The 22,587-nt window shown below is 47.3% G+C and overlaps 1 protein-coding gene across 1 annotated transcript; it reads left to right on the forward strand.

The window, feature by feature from the left end:
* Positions 1–1,920: 1,920 nt before the first annotated feature.
* prickle1a (prickle homolog 1a) lies at positions 1,921–22,537 on the forward strand. The gene is given in 9 exon segments (XM_028958124.1): positions 1,921–2,130; positions 16,630–16,812; positions 17,897–18,010; positions 18,541–18,678; positions 19,397–19,600; positions 19,684–19,870; positions 20,056–20,907; positions 21,002–21,246; positions 21,248–22,537. Coding segments are annotated over 8 exon segments (2,514 nt in total). The 5' UTR covers positions 1,921–2,130; positions 16,630–16,641; the 3' UTR covers positions 21,851–22,537.
* Positions 22,538–22,587: the final 50 nt, after the last annotated feature.

Raw genomic sequence — 22,587 nt, forward strand, 5'->3', positions numbered from 1 at the left:
TCATTCGTCAACGAATTCATATGAGCATCAAATAGAAGGATGCTTTGTTGCAGCTCAGACTGATTGATGCATGTGAAGGAGTGTTTGAAAGAACACTTGTGTCAATGTGATATATTGTCACATTACTGATTTGTCCTTAGAAATTTCACTCCTTGCACATGTCCTTACCAACTTGATTAACAGTGACATGACGCAACCCTACGGATGTAAATCAGAGGTTAGTCTTCCTCAGTATGGGCCCTTATTTTGCAGGAGTGTTGTCATTTTTGAAGCAGCCATTAAATTGCGGGATTCTCAGCAATTACATGGAAACGTAATTGAAGAGCAAGGAACGCCGACTTGCCCGCGCTTTATGGCTCAGCTATGTCGCTGAAAGCCTTTTTACGATGCAGCGGCCATAAATATGAAGCAAGATCATGTCTAGATAAACCATCGAAAGAAGGAGATAAGGGCCAATGGATGAGACTTGTGCCTATCTAATGGTTTAATGTGTCCTGGAGGGCGTGGGCCACTTTGCATGTCGAGGTTTGACAGACGCGAACATTTCTGCCTGTGTCATTCCTGAGAGAAACCATCTGACCAGTGCTTTTATGCCATCTTGGCCACATCACAGCCCTGCTACTCAACAAAGCCTCTCGGTGATGGTGGAAGGGTGCAGCTCTCGGCTCCTTGGCTCGCTGTTGTTTTTCTGTGGACGTTCAGATGGCTGGAAACGAGAAGAAACACACATTTGGAGCAAAGCGGCAAGAAACAGAGCACACGCCCATCTGTTCTCCATGAAGTCCATCACAAAGTGTGTGTGTGTGTGTGTTGTGCTACTCCGCCTCTGAGCAGCACACTCGGACTTGGCAGATGATTGACAGGTTTCAGCTTGTGAGCCTGGTCCCACTTACGATGTTTTTGCACAAGCGAGACTGAGATGGTCACTGGGTCATGACCCCAGTCAACCCCCGGCACAAAGTCTGTGCCAGTGTGAAGCAAGGTCAAAGGTCACACAACTGAAATGATTGAGTCGTCAGACGTACTTTGATTAAAACGTCCATGATCAAAATGACATCCAAGATACTGATTCCACAATCCAGCCTGCAAAAGGAACTTGTTACATGTCCATTTCCATGGAAACTGTGAATCTTTCTTGAATTTGGAACTTTTAATATCACAGACAGTGTTATTGGACGTCGGATTATGAAGGGCTTCCAGATGTTACCCTGCACACGGTTGTGTTACGGTGTGAGATAGGGGGAATAAAGAGCATTTCGCACAGCTGAGCCTGTGTTAAGAAGTGTCTGAGCCGTTGAGGAACACCGACCGGGCTCGCGAGGACGATCGGGTTTCAGTTCGTGCCTGCAGCTGTGCGTGGTTTTGTGTGTGTGTTCGTCTTACATTACATTAAATTACGTTCATTTGGCTGATGCTTTTATCCAAAGCAACTTAGAGATATTGTTCAATTTGAAAGGATGCGTAAAAAAAAATTTATTTGGAGAAAATGGTATGAGGTTAAAGTTTAAGGGAATAGATGTTTCTGTTGCAGGAAATATCTGAATCGTCACAAGTTTTGAAAACATTTGGAGTGAATCAACTGTTCTGTGGTGGGGTGGAAGCTCGTTTCGTCATGTGGGAACCTCTGAGAAGAACAGCTTAGACTGGGATTGCCTTGTGTAGGGTCAGTAATGTGTACATCTGTGTCATTTGTGCCATACCAATGCCAGCCACAACCACAGAAAAAATACTCTTTAATACTGTAATTTAACCTGAAAGTGATAACGAGATAATAATATCGTGTCATGAAAGACTTTAGAGGCGAAATGCAGGATGCGTAAAAGCACGTTGCACGGCGCGCATAACGCACACCCAGGTATGTGGCGAGCGCGTAAAAGCGCAGCCGCGATGGGGGTCGCTGCTCCAACGCAATAGGCTGAGACCGAAACTCCGTGTCACTCCAGCGTGGCTCCAGCACGGCAGACCTCCCGCCGCCGGACCAGCATCTGCAGCCGCGTCTCTCCGCGTCTCCGCCATGCGTCCTTCCCGGTGACCCGTTTTTTTTTCCACGGGACAATTACGCGAGCCGATGAGACCCGATTAAAAGGAATATCTGCTCCGGGAGACTCCGTTCCGCTGGGCTCGTTTAAGGTGAGTGCTGCTGCGCGTCAGAACGCAGAGGTGAACGCGCGTTTTACCAACCGAACCGGCGACCGTCGACGCGGTTACGCACAAGTTTTACCGAAGTTTCACCACTGTTCATTTTCCTCCCGGACCCCAAATCGAGCCTTCGCGCGTAAAGTGACCGACACAAGTTAATATGTCATTTATTTTGATGTAACCGCTTTACTGTTCACTCTTTCCCCAAATCGATCACCTGGGGGTACATGTTGGATCTGATCGGGTGTCGGGGTGAAGGGCCGCAGGTTGGTGGCTCGGCGGGGCTCCAGATGCAGCAGCTCAGCTGTTGCCTGTCACTGAGGTGACAGCTGCTGTGCGCGGCGGCGTCTCCAAAGACACCCCCCCCCCCCCCCCCCCCCGCGCCTCGAAAATAAAAGTAAAAAGCCGGGGGACCCCACACGACCCATGAAAAAAAAAACTAAACTTGGGTTTTCTTAAACCGTTCTGGGCTTCGCACCCCGGTGACGCGTTGCCTGATGGTTAATGGTAGGTTAATAAACCCGGTTCCGTTTGCGCAACACCGATCGGCTTGTTTGCCCCTCACGGCTCAGCATCAAATCTCGTGCACAGCGTGGAACGTGTCTGTTTTTACGGCCATACAATCGGCAGGTTCTGCTGAGCGGTGGGCTTCTGCATTTCCACGACACGTCTGGTCGTAAAGTGAGTTAGTAACGAAATAAGCGCCAAGTGCGTAGAGCTCGGTTTTGGAGGTGCTGTGGCGCCCTCTAGTGGAACTTTCCAGCATCGCTCAGCGGGCATTCTAGAGCACTCGATGTCATGAACTATTTACTTCTCGTGTTAAAGGGTTCGGCGTTTTTGTCGAAAGCCCCTCAGGCAATTCATCATTATTCACAGACAGTGCAGAAATGTTCTGTGGCCCGGCGGAGAAAATGGATGGGGCCCTGCTTAAAACCTGCCCCTCTGGGCAGTTGCGGGTTTCCAAGACAAACCATAAAGTACGTGTAGAAAATATTCATCATTATCATCATCTTTATTACGATATTAAAGCAACAAAACTCTTATGAAAAAAAAACAGTATACTGTGCATTCTAGTATGAAATAAGGAGGGTCAATAGAATATAAATCTACTTTTAATGTATTCAATTAATTTCACGATCTCTACATTACTATGTTAAAATTACCTAAATATGTGTAAAAAAAAAAAACGAATAGATAATAGTATACTCTTTGGCAAACTCTCCTACATTTATCTGTAATGTAACACATTAATACTTCTTACATTGCTGTGTCCTGTAATTGAGGTGGGTAAATTTATTACAGACCACCCACGCTTATTTCTGATGATACTGTCCAGTTTAACACGATGTGCTAATAACTCCCTGGAACGTCCCCAGATGTGCACGAGAATGCTCTTTATTGTATATGCATTACTCAGTAGACCTGCATTGCGGTGCAGCACGGCGGTTCGTTGCTGAAACGAGGGGGGGGGGGGGGGGGGGGGATTATCAGTCACGCCGTTTTTTTCTTTGACGTTTTGCACCCATTAGCCCAGCAACTCGACAGCCGTAATGCACGGGTGCGTCAGCGTGCCGCCAGGAGGTGGAGGAGGAGGTGTGGCGTTGGACTGAGATTATAGAAAGTTAGTCCTGGCGGCAAACGTAAACAGAGGGACCCGTCGGGCGAGGGCTGCTGGGGCATGCAGCCATAATGTCTGTCTGTTTGCGAGTGTGTGTGTGTGTGTGTGTGTGTGTGTGTGTGAGACGAGAGAGAAAGCTCTGTGCCAGTGTGTGTATATGCCGTGCTGTTGATTTAAAGCTCCACCACAGCAAGACGCGTACAGAGGCGTGTGTGTTCCGAGATGTCGGAATGCATCACCTCGCGGCCTAAACCCAAACACTCCGGCAGCCTTTTATCCAGACGGGCCTGTGCGTGGAACGTCGGGGGGGGGTGGGGAGCAGGGGCCCGAGGAGAGCCCGTAATCCGCGTCCTGCGGAGAAACGCCGGTGGTCCATGTGCGCTCGGTCACTCTCCACATGTCGGCTCCCAGACTCGGCCTTCCCCACCCCACCCCCCGCCGGGCGTGGCCTGGCACTGTGGTCACTGGACCGGCGGGAAAATAAACCGAATGCCGCACGCTGGATGTGTAATCACCGGTGGCGAAGCTACTGACGTTCGGACGCCGTCGTTGCGCGGGAACGGGAACGTCTGGAGGGTGGCGGTTGGGAGAGTCTGCCATGTTGGGAGCACATGCCATCTGCGTTTTTGTTTACGAGTGTTTTGTGGCTGAACGCGGCCTTGGCGGCGAGTAGTGATGTTGTGCAGGGTACATGTATGTAACACCAGACCACCGTGTATATCAGCGCTACACACATGATGCACGAGGCGGCTAGCGCCATACACCAACACACCATCAGCATTGGAATTCAGCAACACGGTTATACCGTCCATATGCACCAATGATGATTGGAAGCAAAACACTCATTTCTGCAAGTTTTGAGGGTTTTTTTTGGCTCACATGTGGCCAATACAGCCTTTTCCCACATTTCCATTAATTTAAAATGGCTTTATAGAATTAATTGTGAAGAAAATTGCTGGAAATGAACACCTATCAGCAGGGCAGTGGTGGCCTAGAGGTTAAGGGAGCGGCCCCAGACGTAACGTAAGGTTGCCAAGGTGCCACTGAGCAAAGCACCGTCCCCACACACTGCTCCCCAGGCGCCTGTCATGGCTGCCCACTGCTCACCAAGGGTGATGGGTTAAAAGCAAAGGACACATTTCATTGTGTCACTGTGTGCTGTGTTGCAGTGTATGACAATCTTTTTTTTTTACATTCAGGGTAAAAAACTGACTCTGCTAAACACTCCGCAGTGTTAATTTCACACGGCCATACGTGCTGTGTATTGTAGGACAACTCAGTCTGGAAAAAGGACAGATAGACCTAATATAGTTTTAGTGAATTTGTGGTACTGAGTGGACTGAAAGCCACGGGTTGTATCTGGCCATGCATGCACAGCGTGTCACCAGTGATCAAACAGGATCTGGTGCTGACAAAAAAAAAAAAAACACACACACGTGATCTCCAGGGAGACATAAAAATTCACAACAATGTCACTCCCCAAAGCGAGCCCTGGTTTACAGTACCCCTCCTTTCCTGTGTTTCTCATTCCATCCAGCCTGTTGTGATTGTCAGTGGGGGTCCTGTGCGGGGGGGGGCAAATTGATGGTACAGGAAATGTAAAGAAAATTAAATAAATAACAATAGCCGCGTCCCTAAGGGCTCCGCCAAGCGAGGCTTTGATAATCCGAGCAAAGCGCTAACCGATTTCCCAGCATTTCCCCCCCTTCCCTATCCTGCCGCCGTCTTCCACTTCATTTTCTCTCCAGCCGAGACACAATGGAGATTTGTGTCAGATCAGACCTTCTTATTTTACCGGCAGTGTTCCACCGAAAGGGGACGTGTGGCGGCCTGCGTCTGTGCATTCTTCACCGTCTCCGCGAGGCACAACATCTGGATTGGTGCTGTACAATTTCGCCAAAGTGAATTCCGACGAACGCGAGGGTTCATCTGCGCCGGTCCAGTCTCTCAGTCCAGTTGTGGAAACCCTGCTTTATTTTTTTATTATTGGATCCGGTGGAAGAGAAGGTGGGCTACAGGCCTGACAGTACAGGTGGGTCAATATTGACCGAGTCTGGCTGAGGACGTCCCTCACAATGCAAACCCACAGTGCTGCAGCGAGGAATGACAAAGAGCGGTTTGTTTGCCCGCTGCCCACATGCCAGTCCCCCGAGACCGAGCGAGAAGTTCAAAGAGTGACGCTTTTTGTTTGGAATGCTCGCGGTGTCTTCCTGTTGAAGGCCAGGGTTGAAAGAAAACAGTGGTGGAGCAGCAGACAACCAGATGTGCCATCCATCCCTCTCTCGCTCTCTCTGTCACAAACACATACACAGTCACATAACCACACACGGATTTTAACAGAGGAAGCCGTGGCAGTCTGATGCAGGCAGAATGGCATCCGTAATCTGCGGTTCAATAAGATGTTTTCCATTCAGAAATTTCCATTCAGGCTCTGGCCTGGGTTCTCCATCACCCTGTTATAACAGTACAACTCCCAAAAATATCGGGGAACTGTAGGGGGTTGTGTGTGCTGTGCTGGCAGCTAGGGCAGTGACAGCCATGAAATTTTGCAGAGGTGGCAGTAGCCTAGTGTGTAAAACACTCACATTTACATTTACAGCATTTACCAGACACCCTTATCCAGAGCAACTTACAATCAGTAGTTACAGGGACAGTCCCCCCCGGAGCAACTTAGGGTTAAGTGTCTTGCTCAGGGACACAATGGTAGTAAGTGGGATTTGAACCTGGGTCTTCTGGTTCATAGGCGAGTGTGTTACCCGCTAGGCTACTACCACCTACTACTACTACTCACCTATGAACCAGAAGACCACAAAGTCATCACCGTGTCCCTCCAGGGGGGGACTGTCGGATAAAACGCTTTAAATGTAAACTCTAGCTCGCAGTTAATTGTAATCACAACCATGTTCTTTATCTGTCTTTGGATTTATCTGCTATGGAGAAAATGAGCAGAATGATTCAGACGACAGGTTTGAACAGACTATTATTTAAATCAATCAATAAAAATTTGGATTCGCAATTAACCGGTCATATTATTTAGTTGTAGAGAGTTTTCATTGCGTTTTCATTTGCCTAGATAATGCCATACTTCATGTTACGAATGTGTCTTCCATAATAATAGTTCTCACATTCCACAGCTAAAAGAGCATAAAGCACAAAGGTCCAGCTACACCCAACCTTCAAATGCAAAAATGCAATAGCGGGGTGAGCTTAAGTGGCTAAACCACTTGTTTGACACAGAGTTATTAGGTCAATAAAAGGGATTCATTTTCTTTACTGCAGAAATTGAGTGGTGGCAAGTTTGACCTTTTGCACCCCAATAAAGTGGAATATATCAGTTGCAATAGTGCATGAGACGGGGGTCACGGAGACAGCACGGGGTCCGTAGGCTCTAATGAAACCGGCTTTTATGCGCGCACAATGGCTGCCTCAGCTGGAGGTTGGCTGACGACAAGCGGGGTCACCATGGACCGCTGCCATGGTCAACCCGACTGTCTGTCAAGGCAAGCTAATCATACCCCACCCACTCATCAGGGTCAAAGCCTTGAAGACAGGTACCGCTGGTGGGTGTAGCAGCGATGTGCTGCCTGTTATGAGCTCAAGGGCTTTTCATCAGTGGTCGGGGTCTAGGACAGAAATAGCTGCACCATGAAGCCGGGGCACGATAAAGCGTCCCTACGCCGTCCACGGAGTCTTCCCTCTGTGTGTGGTGCCATTCGAGCATGTGTGGAATTAGCCCCTTATAAAAGACCGCAGTGTTGTGATTCACCAGGGATGTTAATCATTAGGGGGGACACCAATCTGGGGATCATTTAACTGTTTCATAGGGCCGACCGAAAGCACCAAATTGCCTTCTTTTTTTTTTTTGTTCTGAAGCTGAAATGGAGTAGCCATTTCGCCTTTCCCACCTTTAGACACAGTCCTGAGCCTGTGTTGCTTTGGGCAACAAAAAAAAAATCAGGAAATGGTCTCCTCTGCATGTAAATCTGTAGTATTAACACAGAGCAGGGCTCAGGGGAAAGGTGGGGTTCCAGATGTTGCTCAGTAATTTAGGGTTCCCATGTTTAGATTCAGAATTCAGAATTTTACAAGGTCTACCTCTGCTTCAGTTACTGCTCCAAATGCTGCAGCGCCTTCTTAGCATAAGCAAAATTGGGTTCCTTTGGAAGTCTGACTTCATTAATATCTCATGATTACATCTACAGCTATATGATGAATCAGTCTCTTTACTGTGTGTGTGTGTGTGTGTGTGTGTGTGCACGTGCATGCACCAACGAAAGACCTCGTTCACCTAGTCCAGTCTATGAGTACAGCTTGCCATGGTCTCTTTGTGCAGTTATAGTATCCACCAATAAAAGAGCTTCCTCCCCTTAATTGCCGTAGGAGTTCTAATGCCCCACTTCCCATTGTCCTCAATGAGGTCTGCATTTTACAACCAGCCAAGTGGGTGTTGAATACAGGGTTAAGTAGGAGGGTGCAAAAACTTTTTTTAGGGTGGTGTTAACCTCACGCTGGATTAGAAGTAAGAAGTTACTTCTCTATATATGCATTTACAGGGTTTTCCACAGTCAGGAATTTTGTTACTTTATATTCTAACTAAAACAGTGTTAAACTCTTAGCCCTCTTCAAGGGATAGAATGATAGTTTAGATAGGATAGGTTTTTTTTTTTTGCTGTTGATGGCCTGTTCCTCTTCACACTGAAAACCATGATTGTAAAACCATTTAATCCTTAATCTGCAGTGGAAGGTGGAGGCCACTGAACTACCGGTGTTTTTTCCCTGCGTCATAGCTCATTTAAGACCTTTAGTTCTTTATGCAAACTCCTTTATATCACGTAAAAAAGTTATTAAATGTACAAACCAAACATTAAGAAGGAAGAAGGGAATGCTAACTAACTAGCTAATGTCTCAATAAGTGCTTTATGTGAATTATATTGGAACATATTTCATGTGTGAAAGAGGTTTCAAAATGATCAGGTATAATGTATTAGACCCAAGACCTCAAAACCTTTAGCTTAAAAAGCAATACATAGCATAGATAATTAAAAGTAGTCAAAAACAGTGAAATGAATTACAGTTTGATGTGGTTGTAACATAAACCCCCTTTCATCTTCTCAGCTGATTTCTGGATACTGAAGCATGACAAGGTTTTCTGTGTGGTTTTCTGCACTTTCATTACCCCTCCGGCGAATAGCTGAGCGTTTAGCTATTAGTCAAGGGTGCTGTACACGTCCCCTATTCACTCCTGCCTTATTTGCCTTATATTAAAAAGTGGGGTTGTTTCGGGGCTGTGCGACAGTCTGACCTGGCCGCTCCACGTCTCCCTAAAAGTCAATATCAGTGCAGACACTGCTCCACCGCTTGACCTCTCCCCCCCTCTGTCGTGCATAAAAAGGGCTGTTATTACAGTAGTGATAGAGGTTTATTGGCCTTTATGACTCTCTTTTGTTGTGGTGGTAGCCTGATAATGGCCACTGGCAAGTCATTTAGGTCTTGAGACAGTCCTACTTTTATGATAAGATAATTCACACATTACCGGGTACTATACCCTACAATAGCTGAGAGGAGCAGTAAATAACTACAGAATGCAGGGGATGGCTCTGTGGAATGCTCTGCATCGCTCTTCTTAACTGTGGGACGTGTTGTCCAGGTTATTTCTAAACAGGGCCGAATTAACTCAACACACTCATAGGATTTTTTATTTTAGAAAAATGTTTTGCATTTAATGTCTTTATAGTGACATTAATGAAATTTGTAATGCAATTTGATAAAAAATTAAATACGGGAGCTCAGAATTAAAGACATGGCATTAAGCACTCTATAAACAACAGCCTTTTTTTCTTGTTTAGCCCAAAAGCACATGCAGTATGTCTCAGTGGACTTCAACTGACCCTTACAGTTGACACCCCCAAACCCAGACCCTTTCTGAACACATGGAAAAACAAAAAAAGAAACCCTGGGAAGGAGTGAAACAGAGAGGGAGTCCCTTCCAGGGAGGGAGCCTGCAATAGGTGTCAGAGCAGGGTTGTATTAAATAGTTCAACACGGAGGATTGGAGGCTGTATTTGTCCATCTTTGTGCAGAGCAGGTTTCAACTAGTCCAGGGGTGATGATATTGGTCCATTTTGAAACACCCAGAGTAGATGGGACTGCGTAATTGCAGAAGAATGCCGGGATACAAGTCGAGTGCAATCCCGACCTGATCAGATAAAATTATTCTGCAATATTTTCAAGTAAGAAAAGTGCCCACTTTGTAGAAAATTAGTGAGTGACAATGCTCTAAATTGATAAAACTACCTTCTGTGTAATTGACCTGCATTATAGAACTTGACCCTGTTGAATGTAATACTTGGGGGAGGGGAACTGTAATACTGCCAGAAGGAGGGATAAAGAACCGGCCACCAGGACTGGTAGTGGCCTAGAGGGTAAGTCACTCACTTATGAATCAGAAGACCACAGTCACAGGTTCAAATCCCACTTACTACCATTGTGTCCCTGAGCAAGACACTTAACCCCGAGTGTCTCCAGGGGGGGACTGTCCCTGTAACTTCTGATCGTAAGTCGCTCTGGATAAGGCCGTCTGATGAATGCAGTAAATGTAAATGGCATGTTGGGTTGGGTTTTTTCCCTCCAGTTCTTCCTTTTACAGTTGGAGGTGAGGGCCAGGTGTGAGATGCTGTTGGGGGGGGTCACCACAAACATGATGGCAGAGGGCCGTAAAGCATGCAGGGTGTGGGGGGGAGATTTACGGTTCTCGTGGTGCTCGGAAGGGTCAGGGGTCAGGGATGCGTGGCTTGTCTTGTTTTATATTTCACAAGTATCTCCTGTGAACCCTGAACTGTGAAATAAGAGCCCCCTCTAACAATAGTGCTCGGCCCTGAGAGGGAGCTGAGCAGCGGAGCCCATTTCGTGTGTGGATGCGAATTTAGATAATGGCTTCAAAGGGATGCGTGAAAAGTGCCATGCATTCAGTCACCACTTCTGGTAAACACGTCCTTGGTGTATTCAGAGTGAAACACACTTCTATAGGTTTGGAAATTTCCACTTTGATGGTTGTGTAATGCCCAAAACTATGTGGTTGTCACTTCAATTTCATGTAAATGAACGGGATTGCTCAATGCATTATGTTCAGTATTTTTCTTTTGGGTTTATTTTTTCAACCTACTGACTAGTAGAGTTGTACTTAGAAATGGACTTTCATTACTGCTAATTTTATGAAGTAATCTACTGTAGTGAAACACAGGGTGTTAGTAGCCTAGTAGTAGTAGCCTAGTGGGTAACACACTTGCCTATGAACCAGAAGACCAAGGTTCAAATCCCACTTACTACCATTGTGTCCCTGAGCGAGACACTTAACCCTAAGTTGCTACAGGGGGGACTGTCCCTGTAACTACTGATTGTAACTCATTCTGGATAAGGGCGTCTGATAAATGCTGTAAATGTAAAACACAATTTAGTCGTTTATAATATGTTCATGAATGTAATGAGTTCAAACTTTGATTTAATGTAGCAGAATTGAGTTGTGATGGATTTCAAAGATTTTCAGTTGAATTGCATTGTGTAGCATTGTCTAAATACTATTAGCTGCTGTTTATACATTTAAAATTGAATTTTACATTTTATGGCTATTTATTAGCCACTAATGGGCAGTTTAACCTTTGCGATTTTGGAGGTTAGAATGTGGCTGACGCATCCCTTTTTATCCAAGCAGGCCATGGCATTGTTCCTCCTCCAAAGACTTGCTAATGATGCCGGGTAAAAACTCTCCAGAAAGGGCCGAGGCTCAGTCTGGAACCTGCTGTGAATGGCCTTCTGTGGCCTTGACTGCAACAATGGCTTTATCCCTCTGGCCCCCAACCAAAAAAAAAAAAAAAAAAAACCTGCAGAACCACAGCCCACGCTACATACTCTCCACAGTGGGATTTCAGAGAGCCTGGAGAGCAGTGAATTGGTTTCATTAGCAGAACTACGGATGAACATGCAAGTGATGGGACAAAGATGCTTCTTAGTGGAGTTTGTTAGAATAATGTGCTAGTTGCACATTGAGCCACGTGCATGTGGTTATCTTTTCCTGATAGAACTGGTTGTGTAGGTAAAGGTGAATTGTTTGGGGGGGAGGGGGGGTGTCACCAAAAAGACCACCCTGAGGACACAAGGATTGGGTTTCATAACGTCTTCCTTTGTTTAGGACAGCCCGGCTCCAGAGCCCAACCTGAGCCCAAACCCACCGCTTTGTTTATTGAAACAACAGGAAGGCCTTCACCTTTTTTCACATTCCACAGGAAACGAGGATGAGAGGCTGAGGTCAACTGTCCTCCCGCTTTTCTTGAGTCTCAACTCTGCAATTAGGTCTGATAGCCGCGTCCCATCGCTGCATGAAACCTTGCAGGAAGGATGGCCTCTATTTTCAAGCTAAATTAAACTCCGGGCCGCCAGACGCTTCCCAGAGCTCTTCCATTTCGGATGGGCCCCTGTGATTTTTCATAGGTAATTTGCAGACGGAGAGAAAGGCTGGTTTTGTTCCAAGACCGGCCGGTTGAGTGCAGGCCCCTTTTGTCACGCTCACATTAGTCATTTCGCCTTAAATGAACCCGGGATGGCAAAGTGAAGCCTTCATAATGACTGATGGACTTGGTCTTCTGTGTGTGAACTCATTGGTGTGTGCAAAATAAATGATTTTACCAAATTGTACTGTGAAAGTATGAAAAATGACTCCTAATGGCAGAACCTGAGAGCGGAAGCAAAGTGTCCCTTATTCATATATTAAAGAGTTTTCTGTAAGTCATGGAACCCGCTGGTAGGACTGCTGACTTGGTGAGAAAGGGGTGGACTTTAGATGAGATCTGTTCAGACGTGGCAGGAACATCTGCCTCAAAAGCAGCTGGATGGCACGGTGTGGAATAAACTGCCAAGTCAATCTTTAGCCTCGGTGGACTGTAGTGGCACGTGCAGGTCAGTGTGGACTTTGCACGGCCTGTGAAGTAACTGCCCACCCCGGAGGATGGAAGTCCAGGCTAAAGAGTGGTTAAAAGTGAAACGTGAGCTCCTTCAGCAGGGGCTTTGGTTGGGGGGTGAGGGTGGTGCTGTTTGAAGTGTGATGGGGGGGTCCCAAAGGGGCGAACGCCCCATCCTGACTGGCCGAGCCTGGGATGAGTGGGTGTGGCCGCTTGGTGGGAGTAGCAGAGCGGGCTGGATTGTCCTCTTCCTCCGTAGAGCTCTCAGACATGCGATCCCGGTGTGTATCCGACGTCTGATATGGGCTGACAGCTCCGGGAGTGAAGGATCATCTCTGTGTACTGGATTTAAAAAAACAGGATACTTCTGGCTAATTCTGAGACATGAAGCCCAGGTAAAGGCCAAACATTGGACATTTACTCAACAAACTGAAGTTGAAAGACCCCGAAATAAGGCAAAGGAGTATTGTGTGTGCTGAGGTAAGAGCTTAAATTGTCTTACTTTATAAAACTTTTTAAAAACAAAGAGGTTGGAGTAGATTGTGCAGTGCACAGTTCCAAAACTTTAAAAGGTCTTTAACCCTAACTCATTTTTAATGTCATTCTGGGTCAGTGTCAGCTCACCTTTATGTGTCTGTGAATATAGTGAGGTTAACAAGGTGTATCTGGACCTTGTCGGGCTTCCAGTTGGAAGTAAAGGGGGGGTTCGTCAGCTGTCCGCTGACAGCGTGTGTGCTTCTGAGCACGTGTGTGCAGGTGGTCCCCTCTCAAACTGCCCTGCTCCTCAGGGACGAGACACCCCCCACCCCAAACCATTTGGCCTTGAAATAATACTCCGTGTGATGGATGAAGCCTTGAAAGGTCAGCCCAAATGTAACCTCCTGCCTTTCAACGCTGGGACAACACCATCCATCTGAAATGAGTCATTAGTGCCGTTCCTTTTCTTGTTTAATCTGTTCTGAGGAGCGTTGGCCTCTGACGTCACATCGAATTTACACGTGGGGAAGGGCTTACGAGTTTTAAAATTGTCTTGAGCTGTTAGTCAGCAATTCTATTTTTTAACCTTTGCATGAGGTCTTGTAACCATTTGGGAGAAACCAGCTTAGTTTTATAGCTCATTAGGGCTTTGTACTTTTTTAAATGGAATGGAAAAAGGATGTTAAATCAGCTTGCCAAATCCCACACCAATATATGGTATAACTAGGTAATTTTGTGTTCTAGACACATCTGATCTCGTTCTCAGGCTGGGTCCATCTGGAATTGTTGATATGCAAATCATAAAGACCCTAGAAGCACTCTTGGGCATGTAAAATATGGCTAATGATGTATAAAGCATGATTGTGCTTTGATGACCATATGCATATATCATTCATTTTATAAAAATCCGTATGTGGACATGAACCATATAAAAAAGAAATTTTGCAGCATTGCAATATGGGAAATAAAAAATAAAACACAAAAGCATAAGGTTGTAACAGATTTATCTCTAAAGGTCGTGTCAGAACAGAAGATAGCACAGTGTAACACGATCAGATGACCGATGTGTAATTTTGCCAAATCATTGTTAAAACACTTCCCATTGTTAACTGGACCCATTACCATACGAGTCAGGGTAACACCCCAACTCCGGTCACCCTGTTACCCCCTCCAGGGCCCTTTGACCAACAACCAACCGCTGTCCTCCCCTACCTCTACAATCAGCTGGGGGCTACAGGCCCACTGTGGGCGGATCTGAACAGATATGCATCTCGGACTCCCGAAAGCCATGTTAACAAGTGGCCCTACAAAAGACAGGGCCTGTTAAACACTTAATACTGTGGGGGGTTTGGGCAGCGTGGGTGGAACCAACCTCCAGTCTCTTACTCCCTTCCTGCAGGCCACCTCGCTGTCCTCAGAGCCAACAGATCATTAAATATGTTTATTCATCTATTTATTTTCATCCGGGACAGTTGCTGACAGTAAGTAGGGAGTCTCTGTCCTAATCTCCCCCGACCATCTACCAGAACGTTGATTGAACGAGGATGTTGGGGAAATGATGTAGGCTTCTGAACTGAAATTAGCATACATAAGGATGTGGTTGAAGGGAAGGGAGTTGCCCTACTGCCCTTTATCTTGCTAGTCAACTTGGTGGGTCTGATTACCTTTCGGAAGCAAAGGGTCTAGATTGCATGTTCGGTGTGATGGTAGATGTTTTACTAGAACCAAATGAGCCAATAAGCCATGTGACGTCACCTGCTTGTAACCCCCACGCTTTCATATTTGACATTCCTGTGTGCTGAAATCTTCACCACCAAGCAAGGGCACCTTTGTGGCTTCATTAGCAAGTCAACAGCCAGTTATGCAACAAGATGGTCTTCTTAAGTACCCAGACTGAGGTTATCTGGGGTTAACCGAGGGGGGTTGGGGGAGGAATCCTACATCTCAAAGTCTCACACATGTGGAGCCAACGGAGCCCATCTTGCCGGTTAAACAGGCAGGGGAGATTAAGCGTGCCCTGAACAGCCACTCTCGCTGGTGCCTGGTGGCGGATAAGACTGCCGGCGTTGGTATGAGGTCCGGCTTCAATCTGCCGCCTGTCCTTGAGTGGCTGGTTTATGAATAGCCGGTAGCCGCCTGGCGGGGGGCAGTTAATCATTCGCTGGGGGGACCAAAGGCATGCGGCGTCTCTCCTGACAAACAGTCATCACTGGATGGGAAGAAGGGGACGCGGCGCACCGCTGACATTTAAACGCGTCCGAGTTGGGGGGGGGGTTCGGAACTGGTCGGATGCGTGTCCCTGGCATTCAGATGCAGCGCTACTGTCAAGTCGTGACCATCGTGTCTGCGTTTTTCAGGCCCACAGTTGAGCGTGGCTGGTTTTTTCAGCTGTCTGCCGAGCCATAGGGGGGACATGACGGACGGTAGGCCTCTGCCCGTTTTCCGCTCAGGTCTCACAGGCTGCACTCTTGAGAAACTAGCACAACTGCACTTAATGCCGTTAATGGAAATGTCTGAGTAATATTAGCTCAGCGATGTTCAATTTATCAGCACTGTACAAATAAAAAACACTGGGGCTTTTAAAAAAAGGGCTTTAATGGTTTTCAGAGGTCGTGGTTGTTTTCACAAAAGCTCAGTGTAAGCAGTCGACGGAATTTCCATATGTTTGGGCTAGTCGCTGTGGGACATCCGTTACCTTCTGTGATTTGTCACTGATCTTCAGTGTGGCCTTGCTGCTGTGTGTACACGTCTGAGTGTGTGCCTCGCTTTGATCTCTTTGGGTTCTCGCTGTCCCTCCTTCACCTGTTGGCCCCCAGCCTCCTGCGAAGCCCGTGTCCGCAGATGAAAGGGTCCCCACGTGTCCTCCCTCACCCAGTGGTGATGCTTACTGGCAGGTTGAACAACATAAAAGAGCCCGGGAGGACAGAGCGCGGCCACGGAGATATTTTCCACATGTCCATGTTTAGATTTCTACCCAGGCTGCACTTTCAGTGACGGCCTTTGTTGTCTTGTGCCTCTACTTTAACAATATGCACTGATAATAATCCACTTGACCGCACTGCTCTCCGTCCAATTTAGATTTGAAAAATATTTCAAATATGCGATAAACACGTAAAAGTAAGTGCAAAGCCCATCATAGCTATGAAAAAAAGCCCCTAAAGTCGACTGTATGTCCCTGGTTAAATGTGCCGGGACATGGGAGTGACACCAAACTACATCAGGCCTGACCTGCATGGGCACACTGTCTTCTGAAAAGCCATTCTTTCTTTATGAGGCTGTCCGCAGTTCCGCCAGATTTTTGTGGGCAACTGGGAGCTCTTGTGACGAGTCGGTTGCATTTGGGGCTTTCTCTGCCGTTACTGTGACACGTCTCACATGTGGCTCACTTTATTGTTCCGTGACCAGATGAGTAATGTGTGTTTTCTTTTATTTTTTTTCTGTCAGGGGGTCAGACTAATGAACCTGGAAAACAGCGCTGGTTACCACAGTGCCATCAGGCCTCTGGACATGGAGCAAAAAGTCAGCAAGCTGACGTTCGGCTTCCAGCGGAGCTCCACGTCTGACGACGACTCGGGCTGCGCTCTGGAGGAGTACGCCTGGGTGCCACCGGGCCTGCGGCCTGAGCAGGTGACTTCAGACTTTGTTTTTACATCAGAAGTTTACATAAATATTCCTCTTCTGAGAGAGGTTACAGTATACAATGTACACCAAAGCCTGCTCATCGTTGTCCGGCATGTTTTGCATGCTTGCACACAATTTAGGACATCAGAACAACGTTGGCCTAGTTTAACATCGTCTGTTAAGCACTTTCAACAAGCTTCATAGCCCCCTCTTCCCAGCCCAGCCCACTTAGAAACCGGACGTGTGCATTTTATTTACGTTTTTTTCGCTGAAGGTCTGCTAGTGACTTATCGTAAGCTGGCAGACACCGTGACTTGAAAGGCAACCAGTGACCGGTACCAGTGACTGGCAAGTGAAGCTACGCAAGTTTGTGACTGTGCTCTGCTTATGTCTGGAGACACGGTGATGTGGCACTTTTCCCTCTGCCCCTTCCCCCTTCCCCTTACTGAACAGCAGTGAAGCTCGCAAAGGGCCTGGGGGTTGTGATGGGTGAGAAAAAGGGCCAGAGCAACAGGAGATCCCTAAAGTCCAAACATGCAGGCTTTGTGTAAAAAAGCGGGGGAACAAACTGTAATGTCTTTATAGCGGCCATTGGCTGGATTGCCCCTTCACATTATGGGTGATCATTGCAGGGTGAGGCCCAGGCTCAGGGCTCAAGATGACCGGCCTGAGGGCGGAGGGTAGCGATAATAGCAGCATGAAAATGTACATAATTTATGGCCAGGGCTGACTGTTAGGGACTTAATGACCATTGAAGTGGACACAACAGAAGTAAGGATGCGACATCCTCATTGACGCCAGTCCACTTGAACTCCTAAAAAACTCCTGCACATGGGTTGAAATCCAAGAATGGGAGCACTGGGAACCAAACAGACTTTAGGTGGTCATCGGATTTTACATATTGTTGGTTTCAATGAAAACCTTCACTAATTCTCCACTGGAGATTTTGAGTGTCTTTTCTATATTCATCAACTTTCTTAATTTTGCCAGTGACCTTAGACATTTGCTAGTCACTGGCTTAACCTTCTCAAATAGCCATGATGCATAACTTGAGACCATTTTTAAAGCCCACCTTCTCTTTCTCTTGCAGGTCCAGCTATATTTCTCCTGTCTGCCGGAGGATAAAGTGCCCTACGTCAACAGCCCAGGAGAGAAATTTCGTATCAAGCAGCTCCTGTACCAACTTCCACCTCATGACAATGAGGTAAAAGACACATAATCGTGTAACCTTGGGATGCTCCCTTCCAAGCAGTCAAACTGAAAGGAGCTCTATAAAGAGCTTGGTTTTGTGCTGCGTAAACCCCCATTGTGCCCTCATAAGTGAGCATCCCTGAGACTCTCAGTGGGGGTGGGTGTATAAGACCGAGGGCCTTTTGACTCAATGCTTTTATGATGTTTGTTAGGATGGACTCTGCTTGCCATGTGGTGTGAAGATTCCTGGCGTTACTGTGGTTTAGAAGAGAACACAGCATGCAGTGTTTATCTGTGCCAGCACTGGGGTGTCTTTATTTTTTTGGGGATTGTTCACATCTTGATTTCACTCTAAACTGCCTGGTATAAACATTATGTCCTGTCTTTGTGAAGGCTCTGAGACAGTTAACAAGGGTAAATGTAAATCATCAAAATGTACCTCGACCGCACTGGAAACCCTGCTACCCTATCACGCAAAGTGGCGCTTGGTCCATTGGTCCAAACACTTTTGGTTACATTTGGGTCCTTTCTTTCCACTCTCAGGTGCGGTACTGCCAGTCATTGACCGAGGAGGAGAAGAAGGAGCTCCACATGTTCAGCGTGCAGAGGAAGAAGGAGGCACTAGGGAGGGGAACCCTGAAACTACTGCCTAGGACTCTGCTCCATGCCATCTGTGAACATGTAGGTGTACCTCTCACAGTCAGTCCTCATGGGAATTTGAACCGGAAAGTCAAGTTTGGGAATAAGACTGAGTCGCATTTATACGCTGAAGATCGGTGTATATTTGCATGTCTTATTTGCGTAACTTTCCCCCCGAAATCCCACAACCCCAGTACAGCACAGTGTTGGCTCTGTGCTTTGTGTGAAGTGCCACTCGGTCCTCACAAACTGCCTGGGGGGAAGCCATTAAACCCTGTCAAAACATCACCCTTCCCCCAGTCCTGACTAGCCTTGGTGTTTTCCCTTTCGTCTGATAGCCAGTTTGCTTCTCTAGCTCTCATGTCCCCACGTGGCACACAGGGCAGACCACACCAGAAACATGGGGCCACCAATAAGTACTCCCCCTGACAGTAGATGACGCACACACTGCATTGGTTCTACACACATGGAATGGATTGGGGCCACTTCTTGGCGGCCACACGACACCCCATTATCGAGCGCTGCCTCTGGCAGCTGTGGATGCCATCTCGCAACAGTCGTGGTCACATAAAGATCCGGAGCATGCCATTCTGTCAGGCCGCAGAAGGACAACTCCTTCTTTGCTCCTGAAAGTCGTAGGCAGTCAGGGATTTTCTCAAACCAAACTGGATCACGGACCAAAAACACGCAGGCACCATTTGTAGCGGCTTGTTATGGTTATTCCAGTTCTGAAGTGGTTCTGTGACGACTGTTTTTACAGTGTGGGGACGGTATCGGTGGAGGCGAGATGGCAGTGTTCGCCTCGAGGGCTGGGCCAGGAATTTGCTGGCACCCAGCGTGCTTTGCATGCTCAACCTGCCACGAGCTGCTGGTGGATCTCATCTACTTCTACCAGGACGGGAAGATCCACTGCGGGCGGCACCACGCTGAGCTGCTGAAGCCCCGGTGTTCTGCGTGTGATGAAGTGAGCGGACGCCACCTCTCGATTGTTTTCCCCACGTTCGGCCAAATTGAAGGCAGCAAATAACTTTTCCTGCACTTCCACAGATCATCTTCGCTGATGAGTGCACGGAGGCAGAGGGCCGACACTGGCACATGAAGCACTTCTCCTGCTTTGAGTGCGAGACGGTTCTGGGAGGGCAGCGGTACATCATGAAGGACGGCCGACCCTACTGCTGCGGCTGCTTCGAGTCTCTCTATGCAGAGTACTGCGAGGCATGTGGAGAACATATTGGTAAGACTTAGGCTCGGTTTATTCTTATCAGTGTCTAAGGGTTTCTTAGGTGGTGGCCTAGTGGGTAATGAAGCGGACCGAAAGGTTGTGTATTTAAAATTGGTTATATGATTATGTTTCGTTGTGTGCACCATGCTTGCTGTGTATCACTTTTTCACTTGACCCATTTGTCTGATGTCCTCCAGGTGTGGACCATGCCCAGATGACATATGATGGCCTCCACTGGCATGCCACTGAGACATGCTTCAGCTGTGCCCAGTGTAAGAGCTCACTTTTAGGCTGCCCCTTCCTTCCAAGGCAGGGCCGGATCTACTGCTCAAAGGCTTGTAGCCTGGGCGAAGACGTTCACGCTTCGGACTCCTCTGACTCCGCCTTCCAGTCAGCCAGGTCCCGTGAGTCACGGCGCAGTGTGAGGATGGGCAAGAGCAGCCGCTCGGCCGACCAGTGCCGCCAGTCACTGCTGTTTTCTCCAGCCAGCAACTACAAGTTCCCTGGGTTCTCAGGCAACGCAGAGGACACACTTTCTCTCAAGCTTTCCCAGTTGAGCATTCCTGATGACCGCTTTTGGAGAAACAGGGAGGAGCAGGAGGCACCTGAGGACCACGAGGAATGGGCGGAGCATGAGGACTACATGACACAGCTACTGCTGAAGTTTGGTGAGCATGGAGTGTTCCGACATCAAGAAGAGAGCAGAGCAACAGAGCACTGGCCGACTGAGCCAGAAGTCAAAATGAAGAACGAGCCAAAGACAAGTAGCTGCAGTGGCAGCCAGAGTCTGGCCAGTAAAAAGTACCAAGTGGACATGTACTGGGCCCAGTCCCAAGATGGGTTGGGAGACTCAGCCTATGGCAGCCACCCTGGCCCTGCCAGCAGCAGAAAGATCCAGGAGCTGGACCTGGAGCACGGCGCCAGTGGCTTTAAATGTGGTGACAAGCAGTGGTATGACGACTCTCTGGAGTGCATTACTGACGAACTGAAGCAGAACGATCTGAGCGTCAGAGACTCCATGGATTCTTTGGCACTGTCCAATATCACAGGTATGATGATCTTCACCGTTTACTACAACCTTACGTAATGGTATCAACTTACTCCTGCTAACTCAAACTAATTCTAATCCCTTGAACATTACAGGCGCATCAGTAGACGGCGACTGTAAAGATCGGCCTCTGCTGTACACATTGCAAAACTTCCCGGGGCTGGAGGCGGAGGACTGTGAAAAAAACAGCAACATGGGGACTCTGAATTCATCCATGCTACACAGGAGCGCCAACTCCCTCAAAAGCCTGGAGCTGGAACAGGAGGGGCCAGGGGAGGAGGTGCAAGAAGGGGAGGAGGTGGTGCCACTTCCAGAGGAGCGGCCGAAGCCTCCACACCTGCCCTGTGCTGAGGAGGACCAGATCCCAATCTCGCCCTCAGCAGGTCAAGTTCTCAGATGACGTGGTCGACAACGGGCGCTATAACGACCTGAAAGTACGTCAGCCCCCAATGAGTGAACGGACTCGAAGACGGGCGTATCACTTTGACGAGCAGGAGCAGCACCAACACCATCGTCACCACCGGCACCGCAGACGCAGGAGTCAAAAGTCCCGCTCGGACAACGCCCTGAACCTGGCTCCTAAGGAGAGACCCCGTGTGTACTTCAGAGAGGACCGTCATAAGCACGTCCCCAATCCTCAGCAATACGGACAACGATCACACGGCCATGCCGCTTCGGACTACGGTCTGCAGAATCCCGCGGTGGAGCGCTTCCTGGGTCTTTACGGAGAAGAGGATGACGACTGGTGTTCCACCTGTTCTTCTTCATCCTCCGAGTCAGAGGAGGAGGGCTTTTTCCTTGGCCAGCCTATTCCCCAGCCCAGGCAACCCCGGTACAATTACTATAGCGATGAGCTACCCAGCCCAGGTCCGCCTGCATTTGGACAACGGACAAAATCCAAAAAGAAGAAGGGTCACAAGGGGAAAAACTGCATCATTTCATAGAACTAGGATATGGAGAATCAGAGGAATCTTCTATCAAACACATTTTATTATTGCTCAGCATTTTATCTGCTTCACTATCATAATGCCTGCTTCTTAATACTTGCATTACTTGTTGTGAAGTTGAACTTGGACTTTCAGATGTACTTTTGTTGGGACATTCATGTTTACAGTGACCATTGCAGTAGATTAAAAATACATTTCAAACCTCAGTGTTTGCACCACATGAAAGAAGTACCGTCAGGAACACACAAGTACGAGGATAAGGACAAAATATTTATGAAATAGCATTTAAATAACTGTGATACTTATTTAACATTGCAAATATTAAGTGTACATAATGTAAAATTAAGATGTAAAAGTGATATTTTTATATCCCTGAGTTTCAAGAGATGCTTTTTATATGTTTTGGCTACAATCATGAGAAACTCCGCTTTTGTTAATCAGGGTATTAAAAATTAAACATTTTGACCGAACCTTATCATTTTGCACCAAGGCAATTTCCATGTATTAGCTTCTTTTAAATTGAATGTTTTTATCCAAAGGCCTGAAATGGGTTATTTAAGGGGCATAGTATATTGGTATATTGTTAAAAGAAAAACAATCCATACTAATCTGTATAAATGTGTTAAAAATTAAAAAAAAAAAAAACTGGAACCTGATAATAAAATTATATTGTGACACTCAAAATGGCTTTTGTGTATATGCAAAAATAAAATTAGAGAAATGTTACAGTGCTG

Source organism: Denticeps clupeoides, chromosome 17, assembly GCF_900700375.1.
Source record: "Denticeps clupeoides chromosome 17, fDenClu1.1, whole genome shotgun sequence".
Taxonomy (NCBI): Eukaryota; Metazoa; Chordata; class Actinopteri; order Clupeiformes; family Denticipitidae; genus Denticeps; species Denticeps clupeoides.